Source organism: Dreissena polymorpha, chromosome 7, assembly GCF_020536995.1.
Source record: "Dreissena polymorpha isolate Duluth1 chromosome 7, UMN_Dpol_1.0, whole genome shotgun sequence".
Classification (NCBI taxonomy): Eukaryota; Metazoa; Mollusca; class Bivalvia; order Myida; family Dreissenidae; genus Dreissena; species Dreissena polymorpha.
The window spans coordinates 44242128-44260946 of record NC_068361.1 but is presented as its reverse complement, the minus strand read 5'-3'; the positions used below and the strand labels follow the sequence as shown (position 1 = coordinate 44260946).

The 18819-nt window shown below is 34.3% G+C and overlaps 1 protein-coding gene and 1 long non-coding RNA gene across 4 annotated transcripts; one reads left to right on the top strand and one right to left on the bottom strand.

Annotated features, from left to right (window-relative positions):
• Nucleotides 1–746: 746 nt before the first annotated feature.
• On the bottom strand, nucleotides 747–8092 carry LOC127837933 (nose resistant to fluoxetine protein 6-like). Of its 2 annotated transcripts, none has more exons than XM_052365390.1 (17): nucleotides 7763–8092; nucleotides 7295–7433; nucleotides 6784–6962; nucleotides 6280–6376; nucleotides 6018–6120; nucleotides 5525–5615; nucleotides 5058–5307; nucleotides 4463–4630; nucleotides 4195–4291; nucleotides 3980–4078; nucleotides 3492–3654; nucleotides 3064–3143; nucleotides 2789–2902; nucleotides 2373–2499; nucleotides 1656–1842; nucleotides 1343–1485; nucleotides 747–1180 (listed from the first exon to the last, which is right to left on the bottom strand). In XM_052365390.1, exons 1-17 carry the CDS (start codon nucleotides 7955–7957, stop codon nucleotides 1058–1060), a joined length of 2355 nt encoding a protein of 784 aa, XP_052221350.1. In that variant the 5' UTR covers nucleotides 7958–8092; the 3' UTR covers nucleotides 747–1057. The 2 variants fall into 2 exon arrangements, with proteins under 2 accessions (XP_052221350.1, XP_052221349.1); XM_052365389.1 differs by having other exon boundaries at nucleotides 7295–7436; nucleotides 7763–8091.
• Nucleotides 8093–12526: 4434 nt separating this feature from the next.
• Nucleotides 12527–16503, top strand: LOC127837932 (uncharacterized). 2 transcript variants are annotated; one of them, XR_008029543.1, is made up of 3 exons: nucleotides 12527–13076; nucleotides 13279–14419; nucleotides 14802–16503. It is a non-coding gene; the product is annotated as an uncharacterized LOC127837932 (long non-coding RNA). The 2 variants fall into 2 exon arrangements; XR_008029542.1 differs by having other exon boundaries at nucleotides 14675–16503.
• Nucleotides 16504–18819: the final 2316 nt, after the last annotated feature.

Here is an 18819-nt window from a genome sequence, read left to right as displayed (position 1 = left end):
ATTACATATTTAAATCAATATAAACTAATAATTGTAAAACATACGGTAATTTAGAACTGTTATTTTTTCGTCAATCGCTGTTTACGCTGTTATCGCTTTAAGTGATAAGTAATACTATGTAGATGCTGAAATCCACTATACTTACTTTAAACCCGTCGAAAAACACGTCGGTGAAGCAGAATTGTGTAATGCCTTCTGATCAATTCTTGGAACACACATTTATTTGCGATATTCGTTCGACTTGTACTTAAATATGAATTAGTTTTTGTGTTGGCTATATACAACTGGTGAGGGAAACATTGTGCAACATAAAAGAAACGTATCATTTTATCAATTTCTGGGATTGTCTATATATTTAGTTGTCTCTGTTGGCACGTATTTGTGTGATTTCAAGAAGAGCGGTTACGTCGCTAAAAGTAGTATTTGGATATCTGATAATGATCATCTATACATTTATAAAATTATATGTATAGCCAAATGCATTAACATGCCGACATCCCTTAAATGCAGTGCAACTACAGTGATGAAATGAAACAAACTTATAAACCAGCATCAGCACTTTTAGACCTCAAATTTTATGGTTGCTTTCTCTCAACACACAATCGGGTGACTTAATATGTTTGATACAAAATGTTTTTTGCGAACTTTATCATACTATTTGTGATAAAGGTAAGGTTTACTCTAACAGGAAAGTTTTAATTTAAATCGCTGATTCCTCTTAAAACATTTAAGTTGTAATTTCCATATGAAATAATTTAAAATTTTATTTGAACCGGATCACAAGATGTTACATTTCAAAGAAGATTGCCACACATCCCTATACCATGTACCAACAATGAATGTACCAAAAATACCGTTCCAGACTTATCATAAATAAACTGTTTCCGTTAATTATGTGTGACCAGTTAATGGTATATACACATGTTACATATTACCAATTCAAATAAAGCACATATCGGCTGGCGCAGTAATTTCAATCGATCTTTTCCTCGTAATATACTGAGAATTGCGCACTATTTATTTAACATGACAATAAGTCATGATAACCCAATTATGTTCAGTGTTTTTTGGTACGACCTAAGACAATTTTTTCCAATCCCATCATCGGAGATTCGAACGCCAGCGACACAATAAATGCTACACCGTACGTCATGCACAGGTGTCCAAGGAACTTGTAGCTCTGCAAGCAATAGAACTAATCTCATATTTTACCTCGTATAAGCACTTTTTAACATTAACAATAACTTCACTTAATAATATGATAATTATTCTATTCACGTGTATGGTACAATTACATATTGGTTTTCCGTCAAACTAAAAAGTAAATTGTTCTTTTCCTTACCACTTCCAAGTCAAACCAATACATTGTTTGTCGTTGAGAGTAATAATTCGTCCACATGATAATTGGATGCACGAGATAGCAGCAGTACGTGAGACGGCTCAGTGGAACGATCCCCTTCCATGAAAGCAAGGCGTTCACTGGGCCTGTGAATATAGGTTACTGGTAAATATCGCAATTATACAAGGTTGGTGTTGTGTCAGCCAGAAGCTGTCATTTCACGTGTTCAAAATATATTTAGATAGTATTATAACGAAAAGGAAGAATGCAATGTCATAATGTTGCAAACTTATTCAAATTATGTAAGTGTAGTTACCTCCATATCCAGTTGCGCATGCAAAAATCACCCAGGCCACGCATGCGCCCCAAACAGTCCGAGAGGTGGCGTTGTAAAATATCGTCGTGACTTTATTAAGCTTTATAGTTCCGTCATCCGAATACAGTCCATAGAGCAGTGCAATAGCCAGCCCAGTAGCTAAAGTCCACCCTGTGATGTTCGCTTTCTAAAACGAGAACATTCGGAGCTTTAGTTCATGTGCGTTTAATCAACTGCATAACGAAATTCAAACTTAAATCATACACATGTCGTTCTATGAATTATAAATGTTCTAGAAATCAGGCTTTTCTGAATAGAATGCTGCCGACAACTACTGTTAAGATTTCTTGGTGACTTGAAGTAAATGTTACTGGCCCTTATGCTTGCTATGTATTATTATCTATGCATAAAATGTAAACATATTAAGTTTTGAAATACCTATTCATGTATTGTGATTACACGGTATTTTTTTGTGTGAACATATTTCTGTCAATAAACTGAACTAAACTAAGTTTTTTTTTTGGAAAAAGACTGATTTGACCTCACATAAGGCTTATCTTGTGTTTGAGAAGTATTCATTATAATTGTTACTAGCAGAACAAATACATACATAAATAAATAAACATGTTTCTGCTGTTGTGCATTCATTATCAATACAAACCATTCATGACGAAGTTTAAAATTGTAATTGATTTCAATATATCCGGGTTAGTATACCTTGCTCATTGTGACCTTGCATTTGGTCTTGTACAATACATATCCAGTCAGCAATCCTACAATGTAGGGTCCGATCCTGGTCCAAGGCTTGATGTAAAGTAGCTCGAATGAGTCCCCTTTTTCGTCCCTTATAATGGAAATATACTGAGTTCAAAACGTAATTGAAAATAAAAAGTTATATATAAATGTATTATGAAACAAAATATTATATCAAGTGGTATCAATAGTTAGTAGTATTTAATACATGGTTAACTTTTTATATACAAGGCCCATGAACATAGAGATTCTAATTCCATTATTGCAAACTGTAATTCCAGGTTACTGCTATGTGTGTAATCTAAGAACACCATCAAACCTTTTATTATCAATGTAGCTTTTGTATTGAAGTAAAACGGAATATTGTAAATAAGTTTTACTTATTACGCTGCATGATGGAGGCAGAGAAGTTATGGACATTTGTCAACACGCCGGCGGAGATGAAGTTTCCAAGGACAAAGGCTACACTCAGGATGACCCCTCCTAGTCTGGAACTAAAAAATATTTCTACTACATAATAAAACAGCGGCCAAATTATACTGTGAAACAGTGCTACAGCACAGTATATGCAATTTAACATATTTAAACAGTAGAACTGACTACAGAGTTTTTGATCGACTTGTGTATTAAAACATGAAATTGTCTACAAACTTACTAAAACAGTAGGACAAGTATCAAAGGACTGATGATATAGAACTGCATGTCATTGGCCAAGTACCAAGACCATCCCATGCACTGAAATAAAAAGACTATTTAAACAACAATTCAGAGTTTTGTTTTTAATAAGCATTATACCAAAGCGTTTGAAATTAAACCTCTCTGGAATGGTCAAATCCTAAAATAAACAAAACAGACTAAATTTGAATATTATATGGAGAAAAATACAATATATTCGCGTTATTGCTGCTTTTTGAAACAAATGAATGTAAAAACATAAGATTAATGTGAAGGTTTCACTTAATTGTCTTTTTCAAGGGTCACAATATAACGTTATTTTTTAACAAAAAGGGCAAACAACGGAAAATATAATTATTCATCAATTTTAAGTATACTATCAAACACAACTGCGCATTTTTAAGATACCATTTTTTGTGAGTCTTGGAAATTGTTGATGTACAGCAGGTTCATCCACCAGGTGTTACAGTCATTAGGATCGAAGCCGTTCTGGGGCCAGAAAGGCCCGTGTCCCCAGTGCTTGCTTAAGCTAGTGTAAACGAACATCACCAGCATGTATGGGGGTGTCAGTCTGAAAGAAGCGCGGCACGGAATCAGGCATAATTATAATCATTGTCTAGGTCTACGAACATCACCAACATGTATAGGGGTGTCTGTCTGAAAGAGGCGCCGCACAGAATCAGACATGATGATAATTCTTGACTAGGTCTTTTAAAAAGAAACAAATACAACATAAATATAAACATATTGTATTATTCTTAAATGTGTGAGTACTACAAAACTGTTTTCTGGCAACTAAATATTAAATGTGTGATTTGGAAACTGTTTTCTTGCGATGACCGTGTTTTAAACTATACGAATTGTTTAGAGCTATTATACAATTAAAATGTACAAACCGCCATATACGATGAAAATAGTATAATCCCCAGTTAAACTTCTTAGCCCCGCCACACTTGTCTATTTCACGAAATGTCAAATATGCGACCAGCAAACCACTGAAATACAGATAGAAACCGACAATTGTTTATTTGAAATTATAAAATAAGTGATTAAATTTACGGATAATCGATATATATGTTAAAAATATTTAACGTAATTGCTGAAATCTTACCTGAGTACAAAGAATGTATCCACAGCGAACGTTGCATTAAGGATCGCCTGGAATGTGAATCGTTTGACATACTCTGGTAGAATAGTGGCTAAATTACCTGCAAATACAGCAACACATCCATGTATACAAAATATGTTATCCGGATCTCCACTACTTCGGGAAACCCCATCTATAACATTAGTACAAATTAATTCAGTCATTTTTACATTAAATTATAAGAATTGATAGGGAACTACTAGTATTCTTTTGTAGAAACATGTTTTCTTACCAAGCACACCTAAACCGAAAACGTAGGTATGCCCCAAAACGACCCATGTCATGCTGATAAAACGAATGCCGTTGACACTTGTAAGCGTCTGCGAAGGCTGATTGGTGTTCAGGATTTTACGGGCGTTTGACAACACGGAGAAAGACAACAACAGTGCACCAAAAACACCTTAGAGGAAAAATCAAATTTATATATCACGAAATTGCAAATACAGAACACAAGATAAACATTGGCAACATTACACTTTAACATATCAACATTCCGCATTACACTTTAACATATCAACATTCCGCATTACACTTTAACATATCAACATTCCGCATTACACTTTAACATATCAACATTCCGCATTACACTTGAACATATCAACATTCCGCATTACACTTAAACATATAAACATTCCGCATTACACTTTAACATATCGACATTCCGCATTACACTTTAACATATCAACATTCCGCATTACACTTTAACATATCAACATTCCGCATTACACTTTAACATATCAACATTCCGCATTACACTTTAACATCTAAACATTCCGCATTACACTTTAACATATCAAATACACTTTCAAATAACCGGTGCTCCTTACCTGGCTTGTATTGTTTAGAATTTGCTCGAATTTCATGTTCATTTGTTTTTAAATCAGCCTTTTGATGAGACACGTGTTCAGCTGACACATGTACGTCTGATACGAAGCTTTCGTTTGCATGTCCATCTCCAAAGTTACGGTAAGTTCCGTTTGGAACCGCACCGTTTGAGACATTAACATTGGAAGCATGCCCATCTGGTATGTGACTACGTGCTTCTATTGCACCATTATCTGTATACTTGCCACCAAGCTAGAAATAATAATAATAATAAAAGTTATAATAATAATAATAATAATAATAATAATAATAATAATAATAATAATAATAATAATAATAATAATAATAATAATAATACCAATAATAATACTAATAATTATTATAATAATAATAATAATAAGCCCACTACTCCCGAAATAAAAATCATGGTAAATATGTTGTCCGGTGAAATAAAATATAAGTGACTTACGACTTGTTCCTTAGGTGTCAAAACATATTGGCACACTGCGTCATAGACTGTAGCAATTGCCATCAACGCGGCGAATACACAACATAAAACTCTGAAAATGTATGCTCATAATAAGATTAATGACACAACCGCAAGCAGAAAACTATTAGAATTAATATAATAATTAGGTATCACATTTTTAAGCACACTATATTCATCACGTGCAACGACATTAAATCTCACTACACAATACGCTGCGGAATTATAACTTCATTTCCATATTTCTATTTTTGACAATTGATATGAACGTTTCAAAGATTAAGGGAAAATCCGGTTCAGTGAAAAATTAGGCGTGGTTAAGGGTGGTTGTTAAAAAGCAATTGAAAATGAAGAAGCATTATCAGGAGATATACTCTTGTTACTGTCCGCAAGTCAACACGACACACCCTTTCAACATGAACCCTGAAACAGTTATGAATTGCATAAGTGCGTACACACATACTTATGCACTTACATAGCCCCCACGGCGCTGGACGACCAGGGGAGATGATTGTCCTGACAAACCATTCCTGGAGGCGGCATTGACTTCGTGATGTTTATTGGAATCAACTGAATCACTGAAACAAGTCAATAAGGATTACTTGTAATATTTTTATTTAAAGTCATACTCCAAAGAAATATTGAAACAATTGGTTTTTTTAAAGCAACTACTTTACAAGTATAAATAAACATTTTATCATGCTATCCAATTTTGAACATATAACTATTCGACTTACATCTCTGAGCAACAAGAGACGCGGAGTTATTGTCACACTTATCTGGTAAACACATTCCAGTGTTCACAATAATATACCCTCCAGTCATTACAGCAGCCTGTAATGAAATGTAAACAAATTTCACCTACAACAGCAGGAACAAAACCTTGTTATTGGCCTATTGCAAAACTACAAATATTGAAGTCACACATAAACATGATATAAATTCATAACCAATATTTGGTGTTCATGTAAATAACTTAATAAGAACAAGAAAGGTCATGAACAGATGTCCAAAACAAATAAAATGTTACTCTAGCGCTAGAAGTCACCTGCAAATTTTCAAGTGTCAAAACAAATGCAAAAGGTCTTAACAAAATATCAATGTCTACTGGGTAATATATGTACGTATTCATGTTTGTTTAACATCTTTAAACGGAATCGTGCCAAAGTTTATTTCGAATCATCATCCATCTTATCCATATTAATTGATAATGGTCTATAGCAAAAATATAAACGACTTACAGGATTCTGACCAAGCACAAAGCTAGCTTTACAGTACTGCGGTGCAAACGGTTCCGAGACGAGGCCCGTTGAGTTGTCCAACACGCTGACCTGTGTCTGCACACACTCGTCGTAATTGCCGGGCCACTGCAGATTGAAGTCTAGAAGGCCACTTGGTGGTTTTCCGATGGCATCAATCACTGAAATGTGTATGTAATGTGTATGAATTATTTGTATTAATAATTGAGTTTATTTTAAGATCTAGATGTGTTGCACTTGAATTTAAAAGATGAAGCGGCAATTCAAATAGCGATGGAAACGATTGAACACACATTACTCTATAGGTATTAATAACAAATATTATTTAAACAAAAAGCTCAATTTAATTAAAATTATAAGGATATTAATATACAGGTAAGAGTACAACAAATCGAAGACATCATTCAACCATAAACGATTATTTCTGCTTTGAAATTCCTGTCTTTGTAAATGTGATATATATTTCCAGTAATGGAGCAAAATGTTGCCTTACTTCTCAATGCCCATTCGTCCCTGTTAAGAGCTGCCTTCAGCATCTGTGTGGTGCTGTTCATGCATGCTTCCGAGATGTTCGCTCCTACTTCCGCAATCACAGAATCCAGCACGGACTTTATCAGGGGAGCCAAAACCGCCTGCTGTAACAAATAAATAGTATTTGAGAAGAACCTTTTTATCACATTATAAGAAATGGACCTTAGGCCTGATCGTATTAAAGAGACCGACAAGTCAGCCCAAATCGTTGCAGCCGAAAGCCTGAAAGTTTATATACGGACACAAACATGATTATTGTGAATGGTATAGTAAAGATGAATGTTGCCTAAGGGAAATATGTTTGAGATAATGCATTTCTGATAACCAAGAAAGTAAGCATCTTCCGATTGATAAGTGTTAAGAAAAGAATACAAAAAACGTGATAATATAGAATATTCAAATATGCATGTACTATTAATCTGAAACTTACCGGACCTTGACCGGTGGGTGAGAAAACACTTCCTAGTCCTATTCTTGTTTGCAGGTCCTTTGCAATCGCCTCAATATGCGTTTGCCTTTTCAGTTCACGCTGCACTTTATTCACAAAATTGCCGCTTGGTTCGTTCTGACAGAATGTACAGCTCAACTCAAGCCACCATAGTATTACCATTGATATCAGTTTCATGATTTATAGTATGAAATAAATAGTTTTCCTTAATTAATGCTCGAAGTAGTAAATAGTGTTTGATAAATGTTGTGTATCGTTGAGTCAGTGTATTATATAGTGTATCATATCGAGCAATTGCAATATAAAGCGATTGTTGCAACATAGATAATTTATATACTAACCAATGAGGGTAGAATCTGTGATATCTCAGGTTTAAAGGCCCAGACCAGTATAACAAATCAAACAGATAAAACTGAGCAGAAACTTTGTTTAATAAATTATATAAATTGTGTTACTTTTAATAATATGTTTATTTTGTATCGTTAATACATTAAACTTGGAGACCGCTTGTTTTGCAAACGAAGTAGTTTACAATAAAATACATAAACATAAGAACTTGTGTGGATCTCAAAATGCCGTAAGTTTTAAGACAGTAAAGAAGACACACTCGTTTTAAGCAAAAATAAGTTTCGTGACTGCATTTATTTGGAAACACGTTATGTTCACAGTGAAAGATTACTGTACATTTTTTGACAATTGATTTTTTTCAGACGCCTTGTTTTTAAGCATTTTGTTATTTTTCGTGACTGATTTTGTCGGACATCAAGACGTTTCACAATAATTTATGAATATACATTTTAGAACGTTTCCACACAGGAATACTGGAACATCCAGTGCAATCTTTATATTGTAAGAGAGTCTTTAAAATATCGGATACTGTATTTTGGGACTATTTTAGCATACACATTTTCGTATACTTACACAAAATTAAGTTAACGAAACTAATAGTAATTACGATACATTGAACTAATTGCTGTGGACTTGGACAATATACCCCTTTTTCACAAGAGCGCTATTTTGTTCTCGTTCTTATCAAGTAGTTAGTACCGTATGACCTTATAACGTTTATCCGATTCATCACATTTTACCATATATGGTTATACGTCGCTTATCATGGACTAAAACTGGGTTGAATGAATCACGATTGCGGAGTTAACGGAATACCATTAGGGCCATCGTGGTTACACCTTAATATCCAGAGGGCGAGAATGCGAAAACGCGATAGTACGATGACGAAAATGCGATAGTACGATGGCGAAAATGCGATAGTCATATAGTACTGTCGCCATCGTACTATCGAATTGTCATCATCGTACTATCGCGTTCTCGCCATCGAACTATCGCATTGTCCCCATCGTATTGTTGCAAGGCCGTCATCGTATTGTCGCATTGTCGCCATCGTACTATCGCGTTCTCGCATTCTCGCCCTCTGGATTTTAATGGGTAACCACGGTGGCCTAACGGTATTCCGTACAATTTATTTCAGTTTGGAATATATTCAAGCTTTAATTTCATTTAAGCTATGAACACTCATAATTGGACGTTTGCTGAAGGATAATCAATGCAAATAATTAAATAATTTTAAGTTACAATTTCTCGTTGTTAGGCACATAGATGTTTATTCTAACATGTAAAAGTTGTTAATCATTGATATTGAGTTATTGCATAAGGCATCAGGTACGCTTTTGTTCTATTTATAGCTATTACGTTTACTCGTATGACACAGTTTTGGACATACTTCACTTTGCTATTTTGAAATTGCATTTTATCTTTCGTATCAATTTGGCAGGGCAACATTAGTACAAATACTTCTAGATATAATTTCTAAAGGTCATGGAAGTATTTATCTTAACATAATAAATCAATGCAGATAAGCTTATTTGGTAACTAAAATATGTTAGCGAAATAAAACCAAGTAATATTTGTTAACATAAATTTTTTGAATATTAAAAGTTAAACCGGAGCTTTGCTAGTTTATTATTGTACTTTTTTACTGGTATACTTTTTTCGTCAATAATGTTGCCTCCTTCATATTTCAACAACAGCACCTAACAGTTTTAATGTGTTATTAACACATTAAAAGGTAAGGAGGGAGGGAGGGAGGGAGTAAGGGAGGGATGGAGGTAGAAAAAGTTTAACTAAATTAATTCGAAAGTTATATCTTCTCAGTTTGAAGAATCCTTTCAAGATAAGCTCACTTGAAGATTTTGGCATTGTATACATGACAGGAGTCCTCTACCGAACCGGTGAAAACCCTATCAATGAATAATGTGCTTTACTTTCGCATTACCTATTATATGCACGCTGGTTATGTTCCATATTGATATCAAATGTATGTTAAGTATCAAAGATTATGTCTATGAACATACGATTGACCTCTGGTGAAACAAAAAAAAAAATTACCGTAATTTTTCTATTTATGCATTTTTTCAATTCTTTTTTTTACATTTTGAGAGGATGCATTTGTACTTCTAATTTTATTTATAGTAACAGGCGTTTTAAATTTAATGTTTGCCGACCTGAATGCATTCTAATCTTATCCTGTATATACATGTGCCGATGTTCATTGCCATATTCTAAGTACTTTCCGATTTAGGAGAGACGGTAAAAAGAGGCAGGGTTTTACAGAAAGGAAAAAGGAAAACTTATATCTACATGTACATTTGTACACCGTGTTCTTAAGTCATATTATTTAATAGTTGAGGTATTTCAAAAGTAATTTGAGTTCTATTTTAGTAATACTTACCTTGCCTCTAACCTCTGATTAACACCGACAGGGCTTGCATAATCCTCACATTTAAATAAAAATACACTTTACACAATCTCCAGTTATCTCTGAGAAATCGCACGATTATATGATATGCATTTGCATGTCAATTTTGCAGTCGTGCACACAAAAAAGAAAAAAACATCGGCTCATGATAATACCATTTGTTCTTTTTGAGACATTGATAAATTTCTCTGTGTTGCGAATGGTCAAGGATATAACCGGACGAAGAATATATGAAATGTTCTAATAGACATACACACATTTTTGGCATATACCCCGTTTTCCGAATTAACAACTTTTTGCAGTGTTCCAAATATGAGTTTTCTTCTATTGTAGTAACGCTTACGTGACATTTAGCTTATAGTTAAAAAATGGGTCGCAATATATCCGCACACTTCGGTTTGAACATGGACGTATTTCCAAGCATCATACATATATCGTCAGTTCACACAATAAATCATATGATCAAGTTCGAAGGACGGACGTAGTTACGGACGGACAGACGAAGAGACAAACGGATATAGGGATAAATTAGATTCCATGTTTAGCGTTCTCATGCCTCACACAAATGTCACATTATGACAATAATAAAATAAAACAAATCGTACAAACACGTCACTGTTGTTTATCTAAATGTCTTAATGTATTAAAGTACATTCTGACAATAATAGTTCCTACATAGGTCTCGTAAAAATATTCAATTTGAAATATATGCAAAAATTTCATTATGAAACTATGTCTAATGCATAACTTACGTATAGCAGATACTTCTTAAGCGTTTATTTTGCCTTGCATCCTGAACCCAACTAGGGCAGTAGAATATAGATGAGGACTTATGTAACTTCATCACCGAGGCGATGTGAAGTAAAGTTGAATTCAGGTAGTGATACTATTTTATTTTACCCCGATGAAAAATAATATTTCGGTGACATAATCATTTATTCGGTCACTGTCACTTTACCGCTAAGTACAATTTTATCATTTGCATGTAAATGGTCATTTATCTATTTCGTTAAAAGTAAAATCTATCCACAGGATGAGTTATTTCCTATCTGTTTCACAAACACAGCTCTTGTTTAATATATTTTCTGCACATTTTTAAAAAAAACTTACATCAATACACGATTTTCTTCGTTAATTCAATCATTCCTTACAGACTTGTGTACATATTTCGCTTACATTTTGACGCGCGTAGGTAGGACCGCATTACCGCGTCCAAAATGTGTATTCATACTATTGCCTTCGAGGAACTTATCTGATGTTTGACGGAAAGGGCCGAAAATGTGCGAGTGTGGGTCAAGTTCCCCAAAGTTACTACTTTCCCGTTCCCCCAATTTTTTTTCCGTACCTAAAATTTTTCGTACCCAATTTTTTTTCGTACCCAATTTTTTTTTCTTACCCAATTTTTTTTTCATCCCCAACTTTTTGTTCGTAGCCAATTTTTTTTCGGTCCCAATTTTTTTGTTCCCAAATATTTTTTCGTACCCAAATTTGTTTTCATACCCAAATTTTTTTCGCAAAATTTTTGTACCAATTTTTTTTTTCGTACCAACATACACAATTGTGGTGATTGTGGTGATGTAGATAAACTTAACTTGATGCTTTTATATCCATCCTCTCAAAAGCATCGTCACACCAGTACTGTCAGTACTTTGATTTGTTTGTGTGGCATACATGTGGGGTTTTAAGTGAATGCCAAACCTATTCCCCACGTTCTATTATAACCATGCTTTCAATCTATTCAAATTGATTGTTTAAAACAATTTTCAGAAATAGTCAAAACTGCTTTAATAAGAACAAAGACATGTTGTATTCTGAATCATATAACACGCCTGAATATACGATTTCATGTACACATGCTACATTCATTTGATTTAATCTAGTTTAATGGTACATGTATTTAATCTACATCTACATCTACATTTTACATCGCTGACGTCACGCATGATTATTATGCGACGGTGGTGAAAGAATAAGAATAAAGAATGAGGGACAGTAAAGTAAGAAGAGCTTGATAGTTAAAAGACAGAAGGAAAGTAAAGCAGAACACCAGCTACGTTTCGCCCTTCACCCTCATGCCTCTCCGGCTACGGTGGCCTCTGAGAGGATTGAACCTCAACCGGCACAGCCACGAGGAGTCATTAGGAGTTACTTTGTAGCTGGCGCTGACAACTTAGTCAGAATCTGGTTGTTGCTAGCCCCCGCTTGAAGGATACCAAGTCGGGGGATTCAGCGATGGAGGCTGGTAGGTTGTTCCAGGTTGCAATTATACTTGGAAAAAAGCTGTGGCGATAGTATGAGGTGTATGTCGATAATGGCAGGAACTTGATGGAGTGGTTTGCTCGTGTCCGGCTTGTTCAACAAACACAGTTTGGCTTTACGAAATGAACTGCATAAATGGACGGAAATCAAGGCTAAAGTGGATGCGCTGGAAAAATGCCCAGAACACAAGAATGATGTTATAAAATCATTATGCGAGGACCATCAACAGCTGTTGTGTCATGATTGCCTTCAGACTAAACATCGGTAAGATTGAGGAAGTTTTTATATTAGTGCTTTTTTTCTTATACCCATAGATAAAATATTATTAACATCCCATGACGTGTATGTGCACACTAAATTATTATAGTTATAGATTACTGGTTAAAATACAACTGACAAGATTATTATGCATTTTGTAAGACATAATTTGTACTATTGTTTCTCTATAACCTAGTGTTTTTCACAGGCATTGCGTCAATGTGGTCACTACTGATGAAAAGCTGAAAGGCCAACGCACGAAAGGGGATATCCAGAAAGCAGCCAGAAATATTGACACATTACAAGCAAAGTTGAGTCAAAGAATAAATGCCCTTGAAAATGACATTCAGTCAGTTAACAAAACATACGAGAAAATACTTAATGACATCGGAACATTACACAAAACGCTCATTGAAGCTCTACAGCAACTAGAGATAGACATCATTAAAAAACTTGATGCACTGATGCACCACCATAAAGACATCAATAGAAAGTGACACAGACCAATGTACCAAACTTCATACAAAGATGATATGTTTCCAAGATAAGATTAAAAGTCTAGAATACCAGTCTGAAGCCATGTATTTTATTATGTATACTAAATGTCTAGAAATTGCGACTGAGGCAGGTACTTTTCTAAAAGATGTGAAAACACATGATAAAGTCAAGATGTAGTAAACTCCTGATACAACCATTACACAGACTTTGACCACGCTGTCAGGTTTAGGAAATAGGAAAATTTGAATGTCTTTCAAAGTTTGCACATTCACCAAGAAAAGAAGATAGTGATGCTGTTGAGATTGATAATGGGACCTTTTATGATATTTTCGACGAGACAGAAACAATTCTCAATGTTAATAGACTTAAAAGTTATAAAGACTATGGCGCAAGATACTATCAAATATCAGCTATTTGTGAGACAGCAGAAGAAAATATATTAATTTAAGACAAGCTGGAAGAGAGCGTTAAGTTGCTTGATCACTCGTACAACGTAGTGTCTCGCTATGACCTGTATGCTGAAGTCTTCTCGATTTGCAGAGTTGACCCCAGACTGGTAGCTGTTGCTGTGGGTGACAAGGAAATGGAAGATGATATTAGTGATCATCCTGAACGTTATAGTCTTCCTGTTAGGTTCCCGCGACATGATCAACATGATATGACCGTTTTTATTAAAGAAAGCAATGGTCAACTGATCTTGGACAGATTTAAGACACTGTATGATCACAAATGTAGAGGTATCGCCCATCGCCATGGCAACCTTTACATAGCATCAGGTATAGCCCTGTACCAGTACACTATGGATGGTAGGCATTTATGGAAATTGTATGAGGATAGGTCTCCTCGCTCAGGTAATGTACAACCTCTTAAATATCTTTAATATCAATTCGTGCAGTGTAGGAGAACTCACCATGCCTTGTACCAATTATCCAATTAAAATACATAGAGACAATAGGCTTAATATAACATGACATTAATAAATGAATAATCAACTCTACATCTTACACATATTAAAAATACATGTTCTTATTTTGAACATTATGATGACGATACGGAGCAGTATATGGTTAAATTATTAATGTATTTTAAACTTTTTATTTACACAGACACAACGTTTAAATACGTTCCTACCTAAATGCCAAATAACAACATTAAATCAAAGAACAAATTAATACACTGCTAATAAATTGTCTTATTTTCACTCTGTCCATTGATTCATATATGTTACTACAGTTCCGTCTTGTGCTGTCAGTGTAGATAGGATCTATATAACTGATCAAATGAAGTAAAGGCTGGTCACTCTGTCTAGGGATGGAACATTGAAATCCACACTGACAGACTGTCAATTCCGCTTCCGAACTTAGATGACCTCCATGTGACAGAAATGGGGCAGGTTCTAGTATGTGGATATTCTTCAGTCGCCCAGGTGGACAGAGAAGGGAGAAATATATTGGCACAGGTGGTCACACATAAAATGATGAAGGAACTTATACGGAAACCAACATATTTCACACCAACATACGTCTACTTCGATAGAAATACAGACTCACTCGTTGTGGGAATGACGTCAGGGATATATGCGTTCGCAGAATAAATTATTTTAATCGATGTTTCACAACCCATAGATTTAAAAAGAGACAAACGAAATAAAACATGTAATCTTCTCCTGTACTTGAGACTCAATTGGGTACATTGACATAAGAACATCTTTCGATATCAAACACCCATTCGATTCCATTCATTTCTCTATTTTTCACATAACTCTATGAAAAGAAGACTTTACCAATAATGTAAATGTTAACACATAGCAAACAAGAAATCTTTTCGTTATATGTGTTTAAACCTCACATATGTATGTTTAACTTGCCCATTTTATTAAATCACATTCACACAATTTTGTAGTTTAATATTACAAATAATCACTGGCATTCATAAGTTTTTCAATAGTATTGAATTTCTTATTGTATCATAAAGCAGTCACTTTTTTGAATACCTTTTTTATTCCGAGATAATGTTGTGTATTAAAAGCTTATTATAAGATTATTTATGGTTAAATAAAACACAATTTACCTTTGATAATTCTTGAAGCAATATTTCATAACACTAGCGAGATCTCTTATTTATTCCTCAGCACTAAAAAACTATTTTATTTTAAATATTTGTACAAATATTAATTAGTAGTAGATTCCCGTTTTTGATATTTGTTGTTGTGAGTTGTGTTTGATTGAACGAAGGCTATTTTTGTACGTACTTAGGAAGTATAATTGCAAAACTGAGCACTAAAATAAGTATATTGTCATTTACATGTAGCAACTCACTTCTTCAAATTCATGTTTTGTTAAACGCTAATTCAATGAGAACAAACAACAAAATAAACTATATAAAATTATACAACATAAGAGGAACAAAGGCTCAAAATATAACGGATGGAAATTAGTGGTTACCCGTGAGCCCGGGTCAAGTAGATTTTGGCCTGGGCAACTCAATTTCAAAAGTTCGTAAACTTCTTTTTTTTAATCTTACAACAATTCAGTGCAATAAAATTGAAAAATCAATTCATCACCATGGATCAATACTTGTTAAATAACATTCATTATTTAGGAATAGGACATGATTCAATTCAGGCTCATAAAAATACATCATGCATTGAACGTGTGTATTGTCAGCAAATGTATTTAATTATCTATTATTAAATTAAAAGAATGTATAATATTCACATGTTCATATTATTTCTGGGCTTGTTATTCTTTATCTGGGCAACCAATTACTAAAGATAGTTGCCCACAATAGTTTTTAATCCCTGGCATATCATTGTAACTTTATTGTTATAAGCATTGCATTAAAGTTGTGATTGAGGTTAGCTTGTTGTTTATAGTATATTTACTTTTTAGCTCGACTATTATATATGAGAAATATATAGTGGAGCTATCCTTCTCAACCCGGCGTCGGCGTGCGCATTGGAATGTTTGCGTACCACCTCAAATATATTTCCTATGTCCTTTGACATATTGCTTTTATATTTGCATACTTCTTTACCAACATTACCCCAATCGATAAACAAGAGCAGACAACTGTATCAAGCATTTTAACAGAATTATGCCCTTTTTCAATATTTAGTAACAATTATGGCCTTTTTTTCACTACGAATATGCATATAATTGATAAATCAATGTTAAAGTTTGCGTACTACCTTTAAATTGCCATTACTTCTATATGATGCTCCCCACAAATTTTTTTAGGGGGAGCATATAGTCGCCGCTTCGTCTGTCCGTCCGTGCACAATTTTTGTCCGGGCTATTTCGCAGCAACTTATGACTGGAATTCAAATGAACTTTATGGGGAGCTTCACTACCAAGAGGAGATGTGCATATTATCAGCCGGTTCTGGTCGGATGATTTTTCACAGAGTTACAATGTATGGTCCTTTGAAATTGTCCATTAACTGTACATATAGTGCATATCTTGTCCGGGCTATTTCTCAGCAACCAATGACCGGAATTCAATGAAACTTTATGGGAAGATTCACTACCAAAGGGACATGTGCATATTATCAGCCGGTTCTCGTCGGATGATTTTTCAAGGGGTTATGGCTCTTTGAAATTTTCCATTGAACATATAGTGCAATTCTTGTCCGAGCTATTTCTCAGTAACTTATTACGGCAATTCAATGAAACTTTACGGGCCGCTTCACTACCAACAGGAGATGCGCATATTATCAGCCGGTTATGGTCGGTTGATTTTTCACAGAGTTATGGCCCTTTGAAATTTTCTATAAACTGTACATATCCATGTCGTGCAATTCTTTTCCGGGCTATTTGTTCCCAACTACTGCCTGGAATACAATGAAGCTTTATGGGAAGCTTAACTACCTCTAGGAATTGCGCATGTTATAAGTGGGTTCTGGTTAGATGATTTATTTAGAGAGTTATGGCCCTTTGAAATTTTAAAGTTGCTAAACCATCCATTGTATTATTTTGTCCAAAGTTATACTCCTCAAGACGTTTCCTTTTATCTGAATATATAGTACAATATTGTGACCAAAAAACCTTTGGGGAGAATCACCCATCTCCGATTGTTTCAAATTTGATTCATGCTTTGACAAAACAACACTAACCTGACATACCACAATGGACACCACCCAAACTTGAAATAAAATCGTATTAGATTGTTCTATGTCTTATCAAATGTTTAATTGATTGTGGAAAATATACCTGAAAACAGAATCGTCTATAAAGTACAACTTCTTTAAAACATAAGTGATTAATATATTTCAATTACATTTATGGTCCTCTTCCACTCAGAATATGACTATATTACATTGACCTTATTGAATATGAACAATTTCCCCATGATAGCTTTCGTTATATTGTCAAGCACTCGAATAGTCGAGCGCGCTGTCCTTTGACAGCTCTTGTTATGTCCCAGAGTCTATACTGGGGACATATTGTTTTTGCCCTGTCTGTTTGTTGGTTTGTTTGTTTGTTGGTTTGCGTCAAACTTAAATATTGGCCATAACTTTTGCAATATTGAAGATAGCATCTTGGTATTTGGCATGCATGTGTATCTCATTGAGCTGCACATTTTGAGTGGTGAAAGGTCAAGGTTATAATTCAAGGTCAAAGGTCAAATATATAGGGGACATATTGTTTCACAAACACATCTTGTTTGTGACTCCTATAAAAGCTGAAATAGTGTCAAGAATCTTAATGTACAGCACCATTTCATTTGCAATCAATATTTGAATAACTCCAATTGTGTGCTACATTTAATTACAGTGTATAATTCTTTTTGAAAGAAAAATGATTTTTTTCCCACATTTTTTTTATGATTTTATTAATTAAACGCTTATATTGTGATTCTCTCATGAAACTTTTATTATCGATTGTAGAAAAAATAGAATACAATGTTAATGTCTGTCAGTGTTATACTAATTCCTAAACGGATTTCATTGATATTTTGATTACCTTTCATCTTATACCTGGGTCGAGTTCAAAAATGGTTCCGTCCGCTTAAAACCATGCATGGCCGTTAGGGGCAGGGCAGTTTTCCTTACATGGGTATAGTAAAATATTTTTACCACTATAGAAATCACCTTTACTGTCTATCCTTCAAGAAACTTGGTCAGGTCATTTGTTCTAACGATATCTTGTCTGATTTGTTTATGAATATTTATCTTCAAAACTAACATTGGGCATAAATATAGGAAATATGTTTCATAAAGTACTTTCATTTTTTAGCTCGGCTGTTTCAGG